Genomic DNA, 21426 nt, shown 5'->3' with positions numbered 1-21426 from the left:
TGATGAGGGAAAAAACCCTGAATAGCTGGTGACTTTTTAAGCAGAATTCCACGGACACCAGATACAAATGCACTGGATGTGGGGCCTGTCTGTGTAGGGACCCAAGCATCCCACGAGGAAGACCTCTCCCTCCCTATGTTGGGCTGAATAGTATCCACCCACGCCCCCAAATTCATGTCCACCTAGACTCTCTGAAGGTGACCCTATTTGGAAATAGGGTCTTTTCAGATATAATTAGTTAAGAGGAGGTCATAGCGGATTAAAGTAGACCCTATTCCAATGACTACTGTTCTTATAAGGAGAGAAAACAAGACAGACACACAGATAGAATGCCCTGCGACAACCAACTCAGAGTTTGGAACGATGCATCTACAAGCCTAGGAACGCCAAGGATTAGGATGGCCCTGCCAACACCTTGATTTTGGACTTCTAGCCCCCAGAATTGTGAGAGAACACACTTCTGGTGTTTTGAGTCCCCTTGTCACAGCAGCCCTAGAAAACCAATACACAAGGGGCGCCTGGGTGGCTCAGTTGGTTAAGCGTCTGCCTTCCGCTCAGGTCATGATCCCAGGGTCCTGGGATCCAGCCCCACATCGGGCTCAACCGTTTAACTGGGGAACCTGCCTCTCCCTCCCCCCTCCCCCTGCTCGTGCTCTCTCTTTCTCTGTCAAATATATAAATAAATAAAAGCTTAAAAAAAATAAAAGGAAACCAATACACTCCTCTATTTCACACCTGCTTCCCAAACCACCCTTCCCAGTCTGAGCCCGGAAGCAGGAGGCAAGACACACAGGCCATGCCACCAACCTGCTTGGAGATCCTACCTTCTCAGTGCCCATCAGCACTTCTCCCTTTAAGATGGGGGGAATGAGTGTAGGGATCACATTTCATCTGCCCCCCCCAGAGGCAAAGTGGCAGGGGGCAGGGGCTGTTTGCTTTCTCCCCACATCCTCTCAGTTTTGTAGCCTCTCATTTAGACTAGTGTTTCCTAAGTTTTATTCATCCCATCCCAGAGATTTTTTTTTGAGGGGGTCATAACTATATACACCGTATACGTTCCTTTACCTAACATTTCTTTATGTCGAATCACAACTTTTACTATCTTAAACTGCTACATCGTTACAATCAGTGGGAATCAGCATCATTTATCCTATGACGAACTTGCTAAATATACATTTTAAAATTTCACATTAAAATAAATACACATTTTTTTTAATGCACTATTTAAAATCATCTCAGATGTCAATACTATGGGAAACACAGCCTTAAGGAGTACAGTGATTATCTCCGTTTAGCTGTCTGGGTTCCCAATGAGTAAAACCCGTTAAAGCTCTCCCCGTCTCCAGTGTCTTCCCCACGACACTCCGGGAGAAGCTAAGGGCAGGAAGAAGGCAAGGCACCGGGAGTTTCGAGTACCTACGCGGGACGACCTGAGGACATTGAATCTGAGTCCGAATTAAATGCCCAGCCCCACGACCGCGGCGGGGAGGAACTGACCTTCTCGCGCAGGGTGCAGTGAACGTCCGAGGCGACGCGCCCTTCCCACCACGGCTCATCCATCATCGGGTACGCAGCGCAGCGATCCGACGCTACCGGACTCTCAGGGCGCACCCTGCGTGGACACGGCAACTTGAGCCGCCGCAGCACGCCCCCCGGCTCCGAACCCAACCCCCCCACCGCCGCCATCCCTACCAACGCTCGTCCCCGGCTGGGGCCCGAACGGGCGCCCCTTCCTGCCCCGCTCGGCGGAGCTGGTGGTCGCCTCCGGTCCCGGCCAGGGTGCGGTGCCCCTCTGCCCTCTCCTCGCGGGAGCCGGGGCGACCTGGAGCTGTGCAACAACTTGCAGAATTTTTATCTTCCTTTTTTGCAAAAGTTGCAGAGAAAGTTGTCGACTGCGCTAGGTCGCCCGAGGCTGGGACTCCGGCAGCGGCCACCGGCTCGCGGTCCCCAACTCCTCCCCCGCCGCCCAGCCTTTGTCCTGCTCCCACATCCTGCCCTAGAGCCGGGGCGAAACTCACGCATCCCTCTTCGGGCGTGGGGGGCTGCGGGCGCCAGGCCCCTATCAGGGCCGAGCCGGCCGTGCCCTCGGGTGCCTGCTTGCGTCTGGGCGAACGAGCCGGGCGCTCCACGCTCTCGACGGCCGCTTCCGCAGCCCCGGCTCGCCCCGCCGCCGCCGCCGCCGCCGCCGCGCCCCTGTGTGCGCTCGGGTCCCGCCGCGGCTCGCAGCCTCGCGTCCGCCGGGGGCCTCCCTCCTTCGCTGGGGGAATTGGGGGCCGGGCGTCGCGCATGCGCCGCCGGCCCGCACCCCGCGGGGCGGGGGGCTGGGAATTGGAGGCTTTTCTTTGCCAGGGTTGGCTCCGCTTCCTGCCCGCCCTCCTCCCCCGCCTGGGTGGAAAGCTTCCTCTCACCTTCGCGGAGACTCTGGGTGGCCTCCTGGGCGCCTCGTGGGCTTGCGCGGGGAGCGCAAGGACCGCAACGCCACCTGCGCGCACTACGCGTGAAACGCGCGGGCAGGATGCCCCCAGAAAGTTCTGTCTCCCGCGTGCGCTGCTGTAGCCAATCTTACGTAGGTTCCACCTGTTTTTTCTTTTCTTTCTTTCTTTCTTTCTTTTTTCTTTTTTCCTTCCTTCCTTCCTTTCTTTTCTTTTTCTTTTCTTTTCTTTTCTTTTCTTTTCTTTTCTTTTCTTTTCCTTTCTTTTCTTTTCTTTTCTTTTCTTTTCTTTTCTTTTCTTTTCTTTTCTTTCCTTTCCTTTTCTCTTTTCTTTTTTTCTCTTGTCCTGCTATGGGGAAGGTAGATTTCCAAACGGACAGTTCCCACGAAGGCTCGAGAAAAGCCACTTTGGTTACCCACGAGTCCTTAATTCTAAAGGAGGATCCGTAAATCAACTGGTATTTATTGTGTTCCTGCAGAGTGTAGATCTCGTCTCAGGTTGGAGGAAAACCAGTCTTTTGGAAGTGTCCGGTAGATGGAAAGCGTTGTCATTTTTATTCAGCTGATTGTTTTCGGAAAGGCACTCGCTTGAATCAGCTTATCTATTGGCATATAAGTGGGCTGTCCTCTTGGCTGATTGTTTTTGTTTGGTTTGGTTTGGTTTGGGTTTTTTGTGCGATACTTTTGGAGAGTCACAGATCTGTTGCAAAAATCCACCTACAAACTGGATGATTTTTGCCAAGTTCCTCACACGCTCCAAGACTGGGAACTTTCTTGTGTAAAAAGAATAAAAATTGAACCAACCTGCTGGAGATACTGTATTACTAAACAAGATAATTCGTGTAAAGGGATGATCGCCATGTCAGGTATAAAAAGACCACTCAATAAATTGCCACTACTAATGAGCCTTTAGTTGCTGACTGATTTCTTGCAAGCACTGATTTCCTTTAGTTTCTGAATGATTTTCACCTGGAAAAAAATTTTTAAGTCAACTTTGATAATAAGCTTCAATTGCAGCTTAAAGAGCAGTTTTAATGTAATATATATATTTATTGTAATATATATGTGTAATAATATATATTTATATATATTTAATTGTGTGTGTGTATATATATGTATATATATATATACACACACACACACACTCTTGAAACATTGTAAGATACCTAGGAATAAACTGTTAAGTGTTAATGAAGAAATTACAGAAGTTGAAATGTAATAAGAAAGGTTTGAAGAACTGGAAGGAGGTGAAAATACCAACTTTACTCAAATTAACTTTTTTAAGTGGGCTCCATGGACAGCGTGGAGTCCAATGTGGGTCTTGAACTTAGAACCCTGAGATGAAGGCCTGACCTGAAATCAAGAGTCTGACACTCAACCAACTGAGCCACTCAGGCGCCCTTCAAATTAGCTCTTTTAATAAAAATTCTAGTGATGCAGATAGATAGGCAGGGGTGACACATAACACTTTTTCTAACATTCAAATGGAAGAGTATCTGTGAGAAAACCTAAGATTTTTCTATCTTAAAAATGATAGGAGGATAGACCTGCATTACCAAATCTTAGAACATACTGCTGAGCTGTAATTGTAATGGTGTGGTATTGGTGCAACCGTCGGTGGATAAGCGTCAGTGGAATCATCGACGTCTAGATACGTATCCAAGGCACTTAAATATCGACCTTAGGATAAACGTGGCATTTCACTTTCGTGGGAAAAAGGATACATTCTTCAATAAATTAGGCTGGGGAGATTAGTGAATTGAAGGAAAAAGTAAAACTAGAGATTCACTTAAACCATCACCAAAATAAATAAAAGAACCCATCAAATGACAAAACTAAGACAAGTTAATAACAAGTTTGATGTCCTTTATTCACGGGAACACAGTCCATGGATTGGGGGAATAGAGTGACTCACCAGCAGTGGAGTCACCTTCCTGAGGGATCTGGGGCCAGATCAAGTTTTACAGAATATTAGAAAAGGCAATACAGAAGCAGGGCATGATGGGCTAGGTAGGAGGCTGGGGATTTCCTTCTAAGGCTAGCAGGTCCTATTTTCTAAGGTAAGGTGAACTAGCTAAAGCTAATTGGGAGATTCGTGATTGGTGTATGTTTGGTTTTCTTGCCAGGTGTTTTCAGAAAAGTGCAGCCTGACTTAGGTTTAGATTTGTGTTATGGGAGAGGTCACTAGGGTGGCCTCCATTTAGTGGGTCTCTATCTATAAATTAGCTTTATCCAGCCCAAAGAACTACAAACAAACAGCAACAACAAAATCACGAGACAATTAAGAGAAAAGATAGGTGAATTATTTCAGAGAAGAAAGCCCAGTTACAAAGCACGGGAAGAAACCAAAGGATGAGTATATATATTTGAATGAATGTGCAAGACTTAGACATACCTAGTATCACCGAAAAGGCAAATGACAAATTGGAGAAAATATGTTTAACAAACGTGACATAAGTTTGTCTTACTTTCTGGACCTCTTGTAAATCAATACTACATAGAACACTAACACCAGAAATGGATGGGCAAACATGCCATGAAAGAAGAAATTCAAATGGATTAGTATCATTTTGAAAATGTTCATACTCACTACCAAAGACATTACAAAAAATTTTTTTTAGGATCTCCTGGGTGGCTCAGTTAGTTAAGCATCTGCCTTCGGGTCATGATCTCTGGGTCCTGGGATCAAGCCCTGTGTCAGGCTCCCTGCTCAGCGGGGAGTCTGCTTCTCCCTCCCTCATCCCCTTTCCCAGCTTGTGCGTGTGTGCTCTCTCGCGCTCTCTCTCTCTCTCAAACAAGTAAAATCTCAAAAAAAAATTTTTTTTAGTAACAGTGCAGTACACCCTTGTTGAGGATTTTTAAAAACATAACATGTAAGATTGACAAATATAAGTGTGGTTGGGAATATAAATTAATACCATCTTACTAAAAGATATAACTCAAAAAAAATTTAAATGCATCCTTTGATCTAATTATTCCACTTCTGGAAATTTATTTGTTTGTCAGAGAGAGAGAGAAAGAGCACATAAGCTTCACCGACTGAACCACCCAGGTGCCCCTGGAAATTTATTTTAAAAAAATAAGCAGATGAGTACAAAGGTTTCTTTGCAGGGGGTTTCATCACGATTTTTTTTTATTAGAACGAAATATTAGAACAGGGACTGGTTAAACACACACGCAAAAGAAACTGAAGAATATCCATAAAAATATTAACTGCAATCAGAGTGTTAGGATTATGGGGAATTTTCTTTTACTTTTTATTCTAGGAGATCTGTATTTTCTAAGTTTTCTACAAGAAACACACATTAGTTTTATAATCAGAAAAAAGTCAATTTTTTTAAAAAGATGTTGTTATTTGAGAGGGAGAATGAGTAAGGGAGTGCCAGAGGGAGAGAGAGAAGCAGGCTCTCGGCTGAGCAAGGAGCCCCATGAGGGACTCAATCCCAGGACCCTGAGATCATGACCTGAGCCAGAGGCAGACGCTTAACCTACTGAGCCACCCAGGCACCATGTCAACGTTATTTTTTTCCTCCGATCACGTGATACACTTACTTACCAGAAGTGCCTTCCACTGAATAACTCACAGTATTGTTTTGCTTTTTGCTGCTGTTCTTCACTCCTCGCAGCCATATTATCATCTCTCTATGCAGGGTCCACCAAAAGAAGAAAGGCCTTTATAATTCACTGATTGGACTCCTCGGTTCCTAAACTTCAGCTCTCCATTATCGGGAGTTCTGGGAGATGACAGAGCAAGGCTGGCTTTTCTCCAGGAGCCATGTTAAGAGGATTCTAAAAATCATGCCTTCTCTGCTGTCCTTTGTGTATCATTCTCAGGAGACCCTCGTTTTCCCAGTATCTCTGAAGAATAAAAATACGCTGCACTGATGGTTGGGGTGGTGAGTCGCTGTCCTCAGGTAGAAGTGACGTCAGTGCCCTTAGCAGCAGAAGCCTCTGCTGGTGGCCGGGAGCGGAAGTGTGCAACCGGAGTTATTCTCCTCGCCACTACACCCCACCAAGCCAAGAAGTATTCGCTTGTTCATTCATTCATCCATTCATTCATTCAAAACCAAACCTTTATCAATTGCTCACTATGAGCCAATTAACACCCTCCCGCCCTCAATCTCTGAAGCTCATAGGCTGGGAGCCAAAGATTAGGAGCAAGACCATCCTACTTACCTACAACTTGCCCACGGATAAAATAAGGAAAGAGACAATTTCTCTGATCTTTCCCGTTTTCCTCAGAGGGCAGCCAATCTAATCTTATCAAATGCTCACTTTAACTTTTTCTTTTTTCATATGATACACGCTCTCACATTATAAAAATATATGTTGAAATGTATGTCTTCTCACCCTGGTCCCAGGGCTCATTCTCCTCCCCCAAGGAAAATCGGGACCTTATGTTTCCTTCCAGAAGTGATCTGTGCCTTTAATAACATGGACATTTCTGCCTTTTTCTTCATACGTGAATGACAGCATATGGTCCACACCTTTCCGCACCTTGTTATTTCCTTTGGGTTCCAATGGCTGTGGTTGCAGAGTCGCACATCAACCTGTGTCCCAGAAAATGGGTCCATCATGAGACGTGTAACCAGTCTTCTTCTGCTGGACATTTAGGTTGTTTCCAGCCTTTTGCTGCCATAACCACCCTGCAGGGGCAGGGGAGTCAGTGATACAAATGCTTGAAGCGCTCAGCTTTTCAGGGGAAGATAAGCATACACTCTGAGTAGTGTTTCCTTTGGGTCTTAATGGTTTGCATCGCTTCTTTTAGGACCCAACTCATGAAGGCTGGCTCTGTTTATAGGGACAGAAGGAATACATCTGGACCATAAACCTAGAGACATAAGCCTTGTTTACTTACCACTTCGGTCTTTAACCAGAAACCAAGCCAACACTTTCAAACTGTTTCTAGCTGTGTGTTGTACATAGAAGAATGTTGGCCAAATCCTTTATGATCCTTGACTAGCAATTCTTGAGATACAACTCTACAGATTAGGTCTGAGAACCAGGCAGGAGGAATAAAAAGGCCGCATTTTGCAAACAGAGCTCAGAACCTAGGCCATTTGGAAAGCTGGCCCATATTACTTTTTTTTAACTAAAAAAGAAAGGTAGAAGATGAAAAGGTGAAAACTAAATCTCCCTCCCACTGGAGGTCAGTTCACATGTATGGGACCTACGCAGTTGCACGGGCTGTACTCAGAAGGGCTTTGTGTTTGGTTTAATGCTCTACCGTCACCACTGGAAATTCTTGAGTCTTATCTTTGAAGTGGTGTCTGTAAAGGAAGTCTGAGAGGACAGTGGAGCATGCACACGAGCCGAGGACACTGTCCGCTGTTCCTCGCCACCCTTTGCATATGATATTCTCCATGTCCCATGAGCACAAAATTCCAGTCGACCTGCTAGGCATTGGAGCTCCTGGAGGCACCCCTGAGAAGCCATGCTTTCCATTTGAACTAGAACTTGCTCTGAACACAGAAAGAAGGTAGATCAGTTTCCTAGGGCTGCTGTGACAGGGTACAAAAACTGGATGGCTTCAAACAACAAAAATGTATTTTCTCTAGTTCTGGAGACTAGAAGTCTGAAATCAAGGTGTCAGCAAGTCCGTGCTCCCTCTGAGACGCTGGGAAGAATCTTTCCTTGCCTCTTCCTAGCTTCTAGTGTCCTTTGTGTCCCTTGTCCTGCAGCTGGGTAAATGTGATCTCTGCCTCCACCTTCACAGTTTTCTTAAAGGACACCATCAGTGGTACAGGATTGAGACCCAACTCCAGGATGGTCCATCTTAACTCCATCTGGAATGACCCTTTTTCTAGCTAAGGCCACATTCTGACATATAGGGTATTAGGATTTCAACATCTCTTGTTGGAGGGACACAATTCAACCTATAACAGAAGGCAATAGCATTCTAAGAAACATGAATGACCAAGGATACATCACATATCCTTTCTTACTGGTGTTGCTTCCTTGTATTATGCGAGCACATGTTATGACACCATTGGAAAGGAAAAGACAGGACAACCCATCGTTCCTTTTCTTTTTTGCCCCTTCCTGAGTCATCGATTAGCCAAAGGTAGAGTATTGACAAGATGTGCACATCTCAAGAAGTTCATTGCAGCATTAGTCACAATAGCCAAGACATGGGAACAACCAAAATGTCTGCGGATGGATGAATGGATAAAGAAATCGTAGTGGGCACGCATACACGTGCGCACACACACAATGGAATATTATTCAGCCTTAAAAAAAGGAGCTGCTTCCATATACAGCAACACGGATAAACCTGGAGGGCATTATGCAAAGTGAGGTGAGCCAGGTACAGAGGGACAAACAACTACGTGGTATCATTTATGTGTGCAATCTAAAAACGTCCAATTCGTAGAAGCAGAGACTAGAACAGCGGTTACTACGGGTGGGGAGGTGGGGAAATGGGAAGATGTTGGTCAAAGTGTACAAAGTTGCAGTTCTGTAGGTTGGATAAATTCTAGAGATCTAAAGTATAGTACAATGATTGTAGTCAATACTCACTGTAGTGTATATTGGAAATTTGGTAAGAGAATAGATCTCAGGTGTTCTGAAAAAGAAAAAAAAACAGTAACTGTGAGGAGATAAATATGTTAATTAGCTCGACTGCAGTAATCATTTCACTATGTATGTGTGTGTATATATATATAAAAACATTATGCTGTACACCTTAAATAGATACAATTTTATTAAAAAACAAAACAGAACAAAGAAGAAACAAAACAAAAAGAAGTGAAGAAACATTGAGTTCGCTTTCTGCAGCATTTCTACCATTATTGTAGGAACTAAATATATGTGCACATACGAGCTTTGAAACATGAATTGTGTAATTTCAGGGATCCTACATATGAGTTAAATACTCTTATTTTTGCATTGAAAAGTGACATTACACAATATAAAGATGAATAGTAAAACTCACGCTAGTATTTTAAATTTTTTTATTTAGAACATTAAATAGCAACTAAGAAAACCCACGACAAGTTGAGAGATGGCAGGAGGAAGGAGAAACCTTCATATTTTACTACCTTAACCACACAGTTCCCTGCATTATGAACCGGAGCCCCCTATTTTCATTTTGCACGGGGTCCTGCAAATTGTGTAGCTGACCCAGCTCCCACCTCTATCCCCTCTGAAGTCTACCCCAGAGGAAATCCACTGCTATGGTCTGAATGTTTGTGTCCGCTCCAAATTGGTATGTTGAAACCCTAACACCCAACAGTGATGGTATTAGGAGGTGGGGCCTTTGGTGATTAGGTCATGAGGGGTGGAGCGCTCATGAATGGGATTAGAGACCCCAGGGAGGTCCCTAGCCCCTTCCACCACGTGAAGACACAGCAAGAAGGTGCTGGCTGTGAATCAGGAAGAGGGCCCTGGACAGAACATGACCATACTGGTACCATCTTGATCTGTGTTTCCAGCCTCCAGTCTGTGGTATTGTGTTATAGCACCCCAAATGGACTAAGACACCCATGTATGTTTCCTCCCAAAGATATTCTATGCCTTATCATTTAATCGGAATTCACCCCTCCCCCTCCATGAGCAACACTTGGGGGAAAATTTTCCCTTTCTCCCCAATATTATTTACCCTCACACAGCGTAGGCTTCTTGTAGACAACAAGCACACTGCCTGATTTAAAGGAAGTTGTTGGGTTCCTGGGTGGCTCAGTTGGTTAAGCATCTGCCTTTGGCTCAGATCATGATCTCGGGTCCTGGGATCAAGCCCCCGGCGTAGGTCACCACCACTGGTGTTGGGCTCCCTGCTCAACGGGAAGTCTGCTTCTCCTTCTGCCCCCACCCTGTGCCCTCCCTCTCAAATAAATAAGTAAATTCTTAAAAAAAAAAAAAAGGAAAGGAGGTGGTCAATACAGATTTACTGAATGAGTATATAAATGAGGGACATAGAGATTGCAGAGATAATGGGGCCTGAAGGAATCACCTGGCTGAGACTTCAGACTGATAAGGGCTTACTGTCCCCATTTTTCACATGAGACCCAGAAAGCTGTGTGACTGTGGACATTTATGCTCTTGGAACCTCATTGTTCCTATTAGTAAAGGGGAGGAACTACTCTTTCCTTAAAACTGTCATGGCTGTGAAAAGAAGAAACGTGAGGAAAAGTACAGACTGCTCGCTAATATTTGTCATTCAGAATAGCAACAAACATGCTAGAACCTTCCTAGAATGCTGCTCTTCAGCACCTGAAGCAAGCACTGTGTAAACTCACTGTGGGGACTTGGTAAGTGGCCTTCTTCCCATGGACCTCAGTTTCTCCTATCGAAGGAAGGGATGGAGTGGGATCGTCGCGGGGTGGGGGTTGGCATAGACCTAGGGGCGTAATGAGATCAGGAAGACGATGTTTAAGTGATAGAAGCTTGCTGAGGAGAGGAAAAGTCTCACAGCTCTCCTGGTCTACCTTCCCCGACCTCTCACCCTCCCACACACTCGGAAAGAGAGCTGAGGATAGAGAAGCGTTTCTCTCTGTGGGGGTCAGGGGCAGAGGTGCCAGGGAGGTGCAGGGAAGCAGTGTAGAGCGGGGGACTGCTGTGAAGCCAGAGCTGTGCCACATCCAAAGCGAGAGGCCCTTTCAACACCCTCTGATTGTTCCAGCTGCAGAACTTGGGCCTCTTACTGCCACACTGTAAGATTTTCCAAAAGAAAGAAGAAATTCAGATACTGCTTAATTTTTTAAAACACTGGCTTAAAAAAAAAAAAAGCCGTGTATCCACACCCCGCATCAGCCCTCGTTTGTGAACTCTGGAATAGATGTGTGGTAAGGAGCCTCCCAGACTGACTAGGAGTCTGTGGGGGAACAATGGAGCAAGACCCTAAGAACAACCCAGACTCCAGGAGGAGGAAATAAAGCAGCCATTAACTTCAAAGCCCCTGAGACTGCCAGACCCCCCTCCTCTGACAGACAATGAGCAGGAAGGAAACTGAGACCGGGACAGTAAAAAGCAACCAGACAAGCTTGTTGGGGCCTGCAGGGGGGGCCTTCAAGATGGGAAGGTCCTGACTGCCAGCAACAGGGCGCTCGGAGGTCATCTTCTGTGAGGTGCTTCCAAAGCTTCCGGGTGGGCAGAGACCTGAGGGTGAAGGGCCAAGAGGTAGGGTAGCAGCCACTCATCTGGGGAGCCTGAGGCTGGGGGGTGGGAAGGGAGGCTGGGCAATCTCCTAGTTAACAATTTTTTTGGATGACCCAAGTATCACTCTCCTCCTGGGCATGATTAAAATATTATTAAGCTCCTGGGGCGCCTGGGTGGCACAGCGGTTAAGCGTCTGCCTTCGGCTCAGGGCGTGATCCCAGCGTTGTGGGATCGAGCCCCACATCGGGCTCTTCTGCTATGAGCCTGCTTCTTCCTCTCCCACTCCCCCTGCTTGTGTTCCCTCTCTCACTGGCTGTTTCTATCTCTGTCGAATAAATAAATAAAATCTTTAAAAAAAAAATATTATTAAGCTCCTAAACACCCCACCCTCCTGGCAGCCCCAGGCAACCGTGTTCTTGGTATGGGGAGGAGGGTGCACATAGACGGTGGGGGGCAAGGAAAACCGGGTCGGAGGCTCCAGGTGGCCGTGGTGGAGGAGGTGAGAAGGGACCAGATTCTGAGGGTATTTCAAAGTGAAGGCTAATAGGAGGCCCTGCTGAGGGACCAGATGTGGGGTGTGAAAGAGGGGAATCAGGAAGACCTCTGAGATTTTCATTCTGAGCACCTGAGGACTGCAGTGTTCATCTGCTGATACAAGGACCTTAATCCTATCACCAGGGACGTTTCTGCAGTACTGCCCTTCCCCCACCTGGCCTCTCTGCCTCCTGACAGCTCAGTGGGTAAGGCCGGGTTCTCAGGGACACTGCCTCAGACTTCAGTCTCGGCCTGGTTTCTTTCTAGTTGCTGCTCTCAGCCAGTTACTTAACCCCAGGTTCCTCTTTGGCAAAAGGGGGATCACAATGGCACCTCCTTTACAGAGTTATATGAAGCTCGGGTGGTATAATGCCCGGTGTGTATGGGGCGCTGAATAGGTGTGAGCCCAAATGACCACGTTGCCATGAACTTGTAGTCACATGTATACATGGTTTTGTGTCCTGGCCTTTCTAAGCCCCAAACTGTCTTAGGAGCATTTTTCGTGAGATACCTTAAAAAATATCTTTCAAAAATATTTGTAATGGTTGTATACTATGCTATCATATGGATGAATCATTATTTATTGGACCAGTCTTTGATTGCTGGATATTTTAAAATATGGCTAAGAGCTATTGGTAACTTTTACATTGTTTCTGGGTTTTCTCTGTGTGTTATAAACAAACTGAGTTAAAAATCCTAAAAACATGCTTTCTTTGTGTTTCTCCAATTATGTCTTGAGGATCTGCTCCTAGAAGTGCAATTACTGGGATAAAGGGTATGAACAGTTTACCGGCTTCTGAAATAGACTCCAACTCAACCCCCAGGAAGATGCTACCAAAACACATTCCCGTCACTACGTTGCTAGACAGTGACTGCTTCCCTGACCCCTCACCAGAACCATTAACCACACAAAACAAGCAGAGGAAAGTGTATTAGATTTTCCCCCAAATTGATTATGAAATTGAATACATTGTTTTAGTTCACATTTCTTTGCTCTCCAGTGAGACGGGAATTTAACAACGTGATTATCTGTCATTTGCATTTTCTCTGCACACTGTCCTTTATCTCTCTTTCTGTTGGCATATTCAGGTTTTGCTAGAGGAAGAGCTGGCTATATATTAAAACTAACAAGAATTTGTCTGTTGAATTTATCGTTGAATTTATTTCCTGCTGTCTTTACATTTTATGTTGGGTTTTTATAATTTACAGGACATATAGAGGCAAACCTCTTTTCCCTTCCTGAGATAAAGGCTTTCAAAACACATTGGCATATGTGCTCAAAGGCCCTGGGAACCCAGGTGCAGGCCAACCTCTCTGCCCTAGCTTGATGTATGACCATAGGCAGATGACAGCTCCTCTCAGATCATAGCTTCTTTCCCACCTGTCAATGGGGGGGGGGGGTTGTGGTTAGACCTCTGAGCTCCCTCCCAGCTTTGGCATTCTATGATTCTAGGTTTAGAGCTAGAAATTTGGTTCTGAGCTCAGAGCTCATTGCAAGAAATCTCTACTGCCTGCTACAGCAGTCTCTGTCTTAGCTTGGGCTGCTGTTACCATAGACTGGGTGACTCAGACTGGGAGGTGTTTATTTATCACAGCTCTGGAGGCCAGAAGTTGGAGATCAGGCTACCATCATGGTTGCATTCTTGAGGAAGGTCCTCTTCCTGGTTTTTAGACAGTTGCTTTCTTTCTATATCCTCACATGGTGGAGAGAGAAAGCTCTGGTCCCTTCATCCCCTTATGAGAGCACCAATCCCATCATGGGGGCTCCAGCTCTATGACCTCATTCAAACCCAATTACTTCCCAAAGGCCCCACATCTAAATACCATCACAGTGCGGATTGGGACTCTAACATATGAATTTTGGGGGAGGATCCAAACATTCAGTCTATAGCAATATCTTTTTTCTTTTCTTTTTTTTAGTCTATAGCAGTGTCTTAATTGTTCTTCCATTTTTGATCCCTTAGGCTCCAATCTTACTTCTTTTAGAGATTTTATTTATTATTTGAGAGAGAGAAAGAGCATGAGTTGGGTGGGGGGCAGGGCTCAATCCCAGGAGCCTGGGATCATGACCCGAGCAGAAGGCAGATGCTTAACCACTTAACCAACTGAGCCACCCAGGCACCCCCAGGCTCAATCTTAAATGGGCACTGCTAACATCAGTGTTCCCAGAGGGCAGTTGTGAGCGCTACTCAAGGTCCATAGACTGGACCCCATCTCCTTGGCAGTCCTTGATCTCCTTCCCTGTGTTCCAGCCCTATCACCTGCTGCTCTCTGTCAGAATGAATCTTTGTGGTTCTCTAAATATTTTTGCTCATACCATTGCCTTCGCTGGGAATACTGCCACAGTATAAATTTTACATTGAAAATATTACCTAACTTTGAAACCCCAGTTAAGCACCACCTACTCCTTAAAGCCTTTAGCAACTATTTCCTGGTCCAGAGGAAATTTTCTGTTTTGAGCTACTGTATTTTTCATACGCTACGTGTATTATGATTGTTGATATCAGGTCTTATTTCCTAAACAGAAGTACACAAACTTCCAAGGCAATATGGCTAGCCACTAAATTATGAGTGCAAACTGGCAGTCTATATGATATTTTTAGAATTGGGAAATTTCACATAAAATCCCAATTCCATTTCCCTTGAAAAATCAGAAGATTTGGATTGTAGTCCTACAAGGCAGGGGTCAGCAACCTACAGCCCAAGCACCAAATCTGGCCTGTCACTTGTTTTTATGAATAAAGTTTTATTGCAACACAGCCACACCTCTTTGTTTATGTATTCTCTGTGGCTATTTCCATGCCACAGTGGCAGAGGTGAGTAGCCTCCACAGAGATGATATGGCTCATAGACTATTTATTGTCGGGTCTTTCACACAAGAGGTTTACTGACCCCACTGTAGGGCACCAAGTTGGGCCACCATAGAGGCCCCCCCTTAAATGGAGCATGTACTCTCCAGTTTCTGCCTGGAGAACCCTCCACTCACCCTTAGATCAAACCAGGCCGGTTGCAAGTATTCATCTGATCTTCTCGGGATTTTGAACTATTTGCATTTTTCATTCTTATTAATCTTCTAAATCACACCCTAAAAACATGAAAACCATTAGTCAGATTTGCCTGGGTTGACATTCAATTGTACCACCAGGGAACTGAGTGACTGAGCTTGACTTTCTCACCTAAAAATGCGGATAATGGGGCTCTTGGCTGGCTCAGTCCGTAGAGCATGTGACACTTGATGTTGGGGTCGTAAGGGTTGTGAGCCCAAGCCCCAGGATGGGCATAGAGATTACTTTGAAGGGGCACCTGGGTGGCTCAGTTGGTTAAGCATCTGACTTCGGCTCAGGTCAGTCATGATCTCTAGGTCCTGGGATCAAGCCTAGTGTGGTCCCTGCTCAGCGAGGAGTCTGCTTGTCCCTCTCCCTCTGCCCCTCCCCCTGCTTTTGCACGCTTTCTCAAATAAATAAAGAAAATCTTTGAAAAAAGAATGTGAAAATGTGGATAACAACAGTAACTACCCCTGGATTAAAGAAAGGATGAATTAAATTCCTTCAACTAGTATTTACTAATACCGACTCTCTGACACTGTGCTGGGATACAAGAGTGAACGGAAAGAACAGTCTCCACTTACGCTCTAGAGGGAAAATGGGTCAGGCAGCAGACCCCAGAGCCTGTGGTAGAGCCCACCTTTGAGTTTAGCTACAGGTGTTGGGAAGGGCTGACCAGCCTCTGGCTGCCAGAGTCTTCTCCAAAGCAGCCAGGCAGCCAGAACTAGACTGGCCCTCAGGTTAGCACAACCTGGAAGTCAGGGAAATAATGCCCCAAAGGCAGCCCTCAACCAATGGGGGATGGGAGCTAGTGGATCAAGGCTTTAGCCTCCCATCTCTCAGCAGAACAAGTCTGAGGTATTCCATCTGCTTCCCAGAGGTCCTGGTGGGATCCTGCCCCTCCCCCTCAGCAGTAAGGCTAACCGATGATGCTGACTTTGCACCTTCCTCTCTCACTCTCCCTGCATCCTTGTGCTCGCTGAGGCAGCATGTGTACTCTTCTTGCATCCTCTTCTCCCACTTCTGGCAACATCTTCCAAATAGCCTATCCACAACCAAAGCCTTGTCTCAGTCTCTGCTTTCAGGGAAAGTCAAAGTAGCACAGCCATTTAAAAAATAGAAGAAAGGAAAAATACAAGAGGGCCGTGAGTACCATGCAGAGAATTAAAGTAGTCATGAACAGAGTAAGTAATCAGAGGCCACACGACGTTGGAGTCATGGAAAGCCTCAGCGGACACCTGAGGGACAAGAAGAATCCAGCCATGTGTGGTCTAGGGGAGGGAATAATCTGGGATGGAAGGAACGGCTGGTGCAGAGGCCCAGGGCAGGAGTGTGCTCGGCCTGTTACAGAAGAAGGTGAGTCAACTAGGAATTTAGTGGGTGAGGAAATGAGGTGGAGAGGAGGCCAGATGGTGAGGGACCTCATAATCTGGAACATTATTCTAAATGCCATGGATGAGAGGTCAAAGGAAGATTTTAAGCAAAGGAGTGACATGGATTGATCTGCAGTTTTGTGAGAGAGCGGGTCGGTAGGGAGGGAGTGAAAACAGGACTCCCAGCCATGATGGTGGCTGCTGACAGTGACTTGGGCTAGTGTAGTAATAATGGGGATAGAGAAAAGTAGAAGATTTGGGGTAGGTTTTACAAAGAACAATGGCAAACATAAGTAGGGCCTACTGTTTGCCAGACACTCTTCTAGCAACCCTCTAAAGTTAACTCAGTGTTCACAAAATCCCAGGAAGATGGGTGCTATTTTTAGCCCCATTTTACAGGTATGGAAACTGAGGCACAGAAAGATTGAGTAACTTGTCTAAGGTCATGTAGACCAGAGATTTGAACCAAGACCATCTGACTCCACAAGCTGGGCTCTAACCGGTACACAGTCTGCCTCACCAGAGCCCACTGAGGGATCCATGTAGGGAGGAGGAAGCTTGGAGGGAAGCAGGCCCCAGAGTTCCAGGTGCTCTGTTAGGACTGCCAGTCCCTCTAGCCTCCAGGTCCCACTGCTGGTGAAGAGGGGGCCACTGATCTCTCTGTGCTCCAGGCAAGAGCCCATCCCTCCCTCTCCCCAACACTCACAGCCTCACTGCCATCATGCTCTGCCTTGAGGCCACATCAGGGACTTGAGCTGTCTCCAGCCTAGGCCTCCCCTCCTCCTCCAGACTCAGATCCTCAGGACAGCTCCTCCCTAATCCTCTCTCCATCTCCTGCAGCCCCCACAAAATGGGCAAAGCCCCTCACATCCTCACATTTCTCAGTGTCCCCTTCACCTTCTTGCTATCATTCCTGGGCTGTATGTTCAAATCCCTTCCCGGGCTTGAAAACATACCAAAGTTCAGGCTAATGAAATGAAAATCTTGGATGGTGGGGTCCAGGCGTCCCCAGCTGTTTCTAATGTGTGCCTGGAGAACCACAGACACAGACCCCAGCTCTGCTGAGAGCTCAGCTTCCCCAGCTGTTCTCTCAAGGGATGATGCTGCCATTCCTGCCTCTGCTTCTTGGGCCCGGAGTGGGGGGCTCCTCCTTGCACCCCCTTGTCACTGCCAGACCTTTTTCCATCGTCATTTATCAAACCTTCTGGCTTTGACCCTCCTGTGATCAGAATACAGCTCTTGCCACCGCTCCTTATTGCCATCACTTCCTGGCCGCCGGGTCACTGCCTCTTTGCTTGAGGATCTTAGCTCCTGGCTCACTGTCACTCTCTCCAACCAGGTCCTCTTTAAAATCTTGGTGTTTTCAGTGCCCAAGAGGACAGATGTACTTTCCAAGACTCTTATTCCATGACCTTCTGTCCTCCAATCACCCGTTCTTCCAGCCCACCTTGACCACCCCTTGCTAGGGTCTCACCCCATCCATAACCTCAACTTCTCGTTCACTCCCTCTAGGACTCAGACCCCAGTGATCCTCGAAGTCCTGGATCCTGCCACCTCTCCACTGTCTCACGTCCTCTCTTCTTACCTTGTCCACATTCAGTTCCAAGGTCCATCAGTCAAACCACTCAACTGCATCCACCCTTAACCCAACTGCCTTTCTCATGATTTGTAGCATCCACTTGTCTAAATTTCAACCCGGTGAAACCCACCTGTCTGCTCTGTGCCAGCTCCAGCGCAGGTGAGCGTGGTTGGATAAGGACAGAGCCAGGCTGATGGCCTTCAGTGAAGTCACCATCATTAAGCACAAGTGAGTGCTCCCTTCTGCCAGGCAAGCCCACTGTGCTGCGCCTGTCAGATGGCTCCCAAAGGTGGTTCCTGGATGGCAGCATCAGTATTACTTGGGAGAAATGCAATTCCCAGGCCCCACCCCAGACCTATTGAATCAGAAACTCCGGGGGGTGGGGCAGCGGTCTGCATTAGCGGCCGTCCAGGTGAGCCTGACACGCATGCTCAAGTTTGAGAACCAATGCTCGAGTCCATCTTCTCTCTCAGCCTCCTCGATGACCGTACTTTCTCTCCTTCCTGCAAAGGCGTGCTACTTCCTCTCCCACCTCGCATGCAATTTGCTTGCTTATTCACTAAGAACCAGAAGAAACCAGAGGAACTTCCACAACACACCTGTGCCCCCCTTACTGCTCCCGTTCCCTCAGCCCCTACCTGCTGGTTCTTAGTAAGGATGTACTGGCTGGCTGGGCTCCTGAGGCCATGGCCCAATTTCTGCCCTGGGTTCAAGCCACCACCAACTCTTGGTGGGATTTTGCCACAAGGTTCTCAACTAGTCTCCTTATATCTGCCCTTGTCCCACCACTTTGCCCTCTACACAGCAGCCAGAATCTTCTCATCGAAGTGCAATTCACATCTCTCCTTTGCCCAAAACCTTCAGTGGCTTCAGTGGCTCCCCATCTCACTCAGAGTAGAGGCCAAGTTCTACCTATATCCACAGGGCTCTATATGATCTGCCCACTCCTCTGTTTCCCCCTTTGAGCTCACCTCGCAGCATGATGCCCCCCTCCCCCCACCTGCTACCACCACACTGGCCTCCTCGTTTTCTTCAGACATTCTGGGGATGCTCCCACCTCAGGGCCTTTGCACTTGCTGTTCTTGTTCCCAGATATCTGGACAGCGTTCCATATCCTTCAAGTCATCAGTTAATGTCACCTTCTCAGGGAGCCTTTCTTGGCCATCTATTATAGTTTCAATTCCCAATTACTGACACTTTAACCTCTCTCCACTGCTTTATTTTTCCCCCTACTATTTAGCACTAATAAACTGTATGTTTGACTCTTTCAATCTTGTTTACTCTGTCTTCCCAGGTGGAACATAAAGTCGATGAAGACAGGATATTTTACACTTTCGTTCACTGTCTCCGTGCCTGGCTGAGTGTTTGGCACGGAAAGTGAACTAATACCATCAATCTCTTTGAGTATGCTCTTCTTGTTTTCCCTTTACCTAAAACCTGGCTCCTTTCTGAGAATGTTCTTCCACTATAGCTCCCTCAGGTTGGATTTTTTTCCCTCTTAGGTTGGATTTGTTTTCTGTCCCAATCCCCTTGTACTAAGGGGCCTGAATTGGGGGCGGGTGACCTCCTTGTGCCTCATTGCCACACTCAAACCATTCTCACTCCCTCCTCCATAAACCCCCACTGCTTAAAAATGTGCATCATCAGACTAGACCATCTTGCCCCAGTGTCTTGTGGCCCAAGGGCATTTCCCCTCATTCCTTGAGGACTTGAGGCCATGCCTCACTGTCACTACCCTGACCACCACCTCATCATAATTCTTGCTCATTTCATTGATTTCATTATTGTGGGTCATTATCCAACACCCAAGATTCTCAGTTCCTGAGATCTTCTCCAACGATTTTGTCTTCCACAGTCAGCCCAGACCCTGACTTTGTTAGTACTAATAACTATAAACCATCCATTTCAGGCATCATACGCTATAACCACCCACCTGTCTTCCCAGCTCACCCCTCTGGCCCCTCAACTCCAACAACCATCCCATCCCACTGGGCCCTCCATCCATTGATCCTCCACCTTTTCATTGTCCCACGCACCTGCTTGCAGGACCATACTTGCTTCTGCACGTGGCAGATTCTACAGCTTATCATTAAACCCTTTTGTTGTCCACAACTCTGCTGCCCTTTCTCACTTCATAACCTCCACCTGGCAAAATTCCAGCCATGCAGACAACGTGACTGTCATCTACTCTGCCCCCCGGGCAACTAGACATTGCAATGAGAAAACACAGAACCATGCCGAAGGTCTCACTTTAAAGATTTATTTATTTGAGAGAGACAGAGAGAGAGAGAGCAGGGGGAGGGGCAAAGGGAAAGAATCTCAAGCAGACTCCCTGCTGCCGCAGAGCCTGACTTGGGGCTTGATCTCACAACCCTGAGATCATGACCTGGGCTGAAGTCAAGAGTCAGATGCCCTAACTGCCTGAGCCACCCAGGCGCCCCATGAAGGCCTCACTTTAAATTGATAATAAAACTACATGCATTCTGTTCTCTATGGGAAGGTACCATTGTAAGTGCTTTCCATAGAATAAGTCATTTAATCCTCATGAGAATTATTATCATCTGCATTTTCAAGATGAGGAAACCGAGGCACAGAAAGGTCAAGGGATGGGTCCAGGATCACATAACTAAGTGGAAGAATTATAATGGAGCCCAGGCAGTTCAGCTCGAGACCACACACTCAGAATCACCACACCGGCCTCTCAGGTCTGGAGACTTCATAAGGCCGCTCATGCCCGGCAATGACACCACATTTCAGTAGGCCAGGCCTTCTCAGACCAGACCCGGCGTCAGATGAACTGGGAGGGCTTGTTAAACACAGATGGCTGGCCCCACCTCCTGGGGTCCTGAATCCCTGATAAGAAGGGGTGGGCTGGATTGTTTGCATTTCTCACAGTTTCCAGGTGAGGCTACTGTACTGGTGTGAAGACCCCCGTGAGGACACTGGCCACCATTTCACACCTTTTCTCAACATCCAACACCTTGTCCCCATCCTCACTCTTGACTGCTGACCTGGCCTCACAACCTCACTGGGAAAACAGGATCTGTCAGAAGAGAACTGGCCCAAGCTCCCCATTATTCCAGCCTTGCCTTTCTGCTGCCTTCCCTCCTGTTGTTACAGAGGAACTGTCTCTCTGCTGGGGCACCCCCATCGTTATAGCAACACGTTACAACTTCTCCCATCTCAGGAAAAAATTATTTCAAATCTCCCAGCTTTCAACAAAATCTCTCTCAACGAAACATCTCAAAATAGTAACTGCCTCTAATTTTTTACCCAAGATCACTTTTTATTTTTTAATGTTTTATTGTGATAACACATATTTAACATAGAATATGCCCTTTTAAACATTGTAAGTGTATGATCCAGTGA

General features: G+C 46.7%; 1 protein-coding gene across 1 annotated transcript in view; it reads right to left on the bottom strand.

Annotated features, from left to right (window-relative positions):
* The window catches only part of CCNJL (cyclin J like), a 52157-nt gene extending 49732 nt beyond the window's left edge, over positions 1 to 2425 (bottom strand). Inside the window, 2 exon segments of the mRNA XM_019794972.2 lie at positions 1498 to 1612; positions 2019 to 2425. Coding sequence (XP_019650531.2) covers positions 1498 to 1563 — 66 coding nt within the window. The 5' untranslated portion in view covers positions 1564 to 1612; positions 2019 to 2425.
* Positions 2426 to 21426: the final 19001 nt, after the last annotated feature.

This window comes from Ailuropoda melanoleuca, chromosome 3 (genome assembly GCF_002007445.2).
Source record: "Ailuropoda melanoleuca isolate Jingjing chromosome 3, ASM200744v2, whole genome shotgun sequence".
In the NCBI taxonomy this organism is placed as follows: domain Eukaryota; kingdom Metazoa; phylum Chordata; class Mammalia; order Carnivora; family Ursidae; genus Ailuropoda; species Ailuropoda melanoleuca.
The sequence above is the reverse complement of the archived record's forward strand: the minus strand, read 5'-3'. Positions and strand labels throughout refer to the sequence as shown.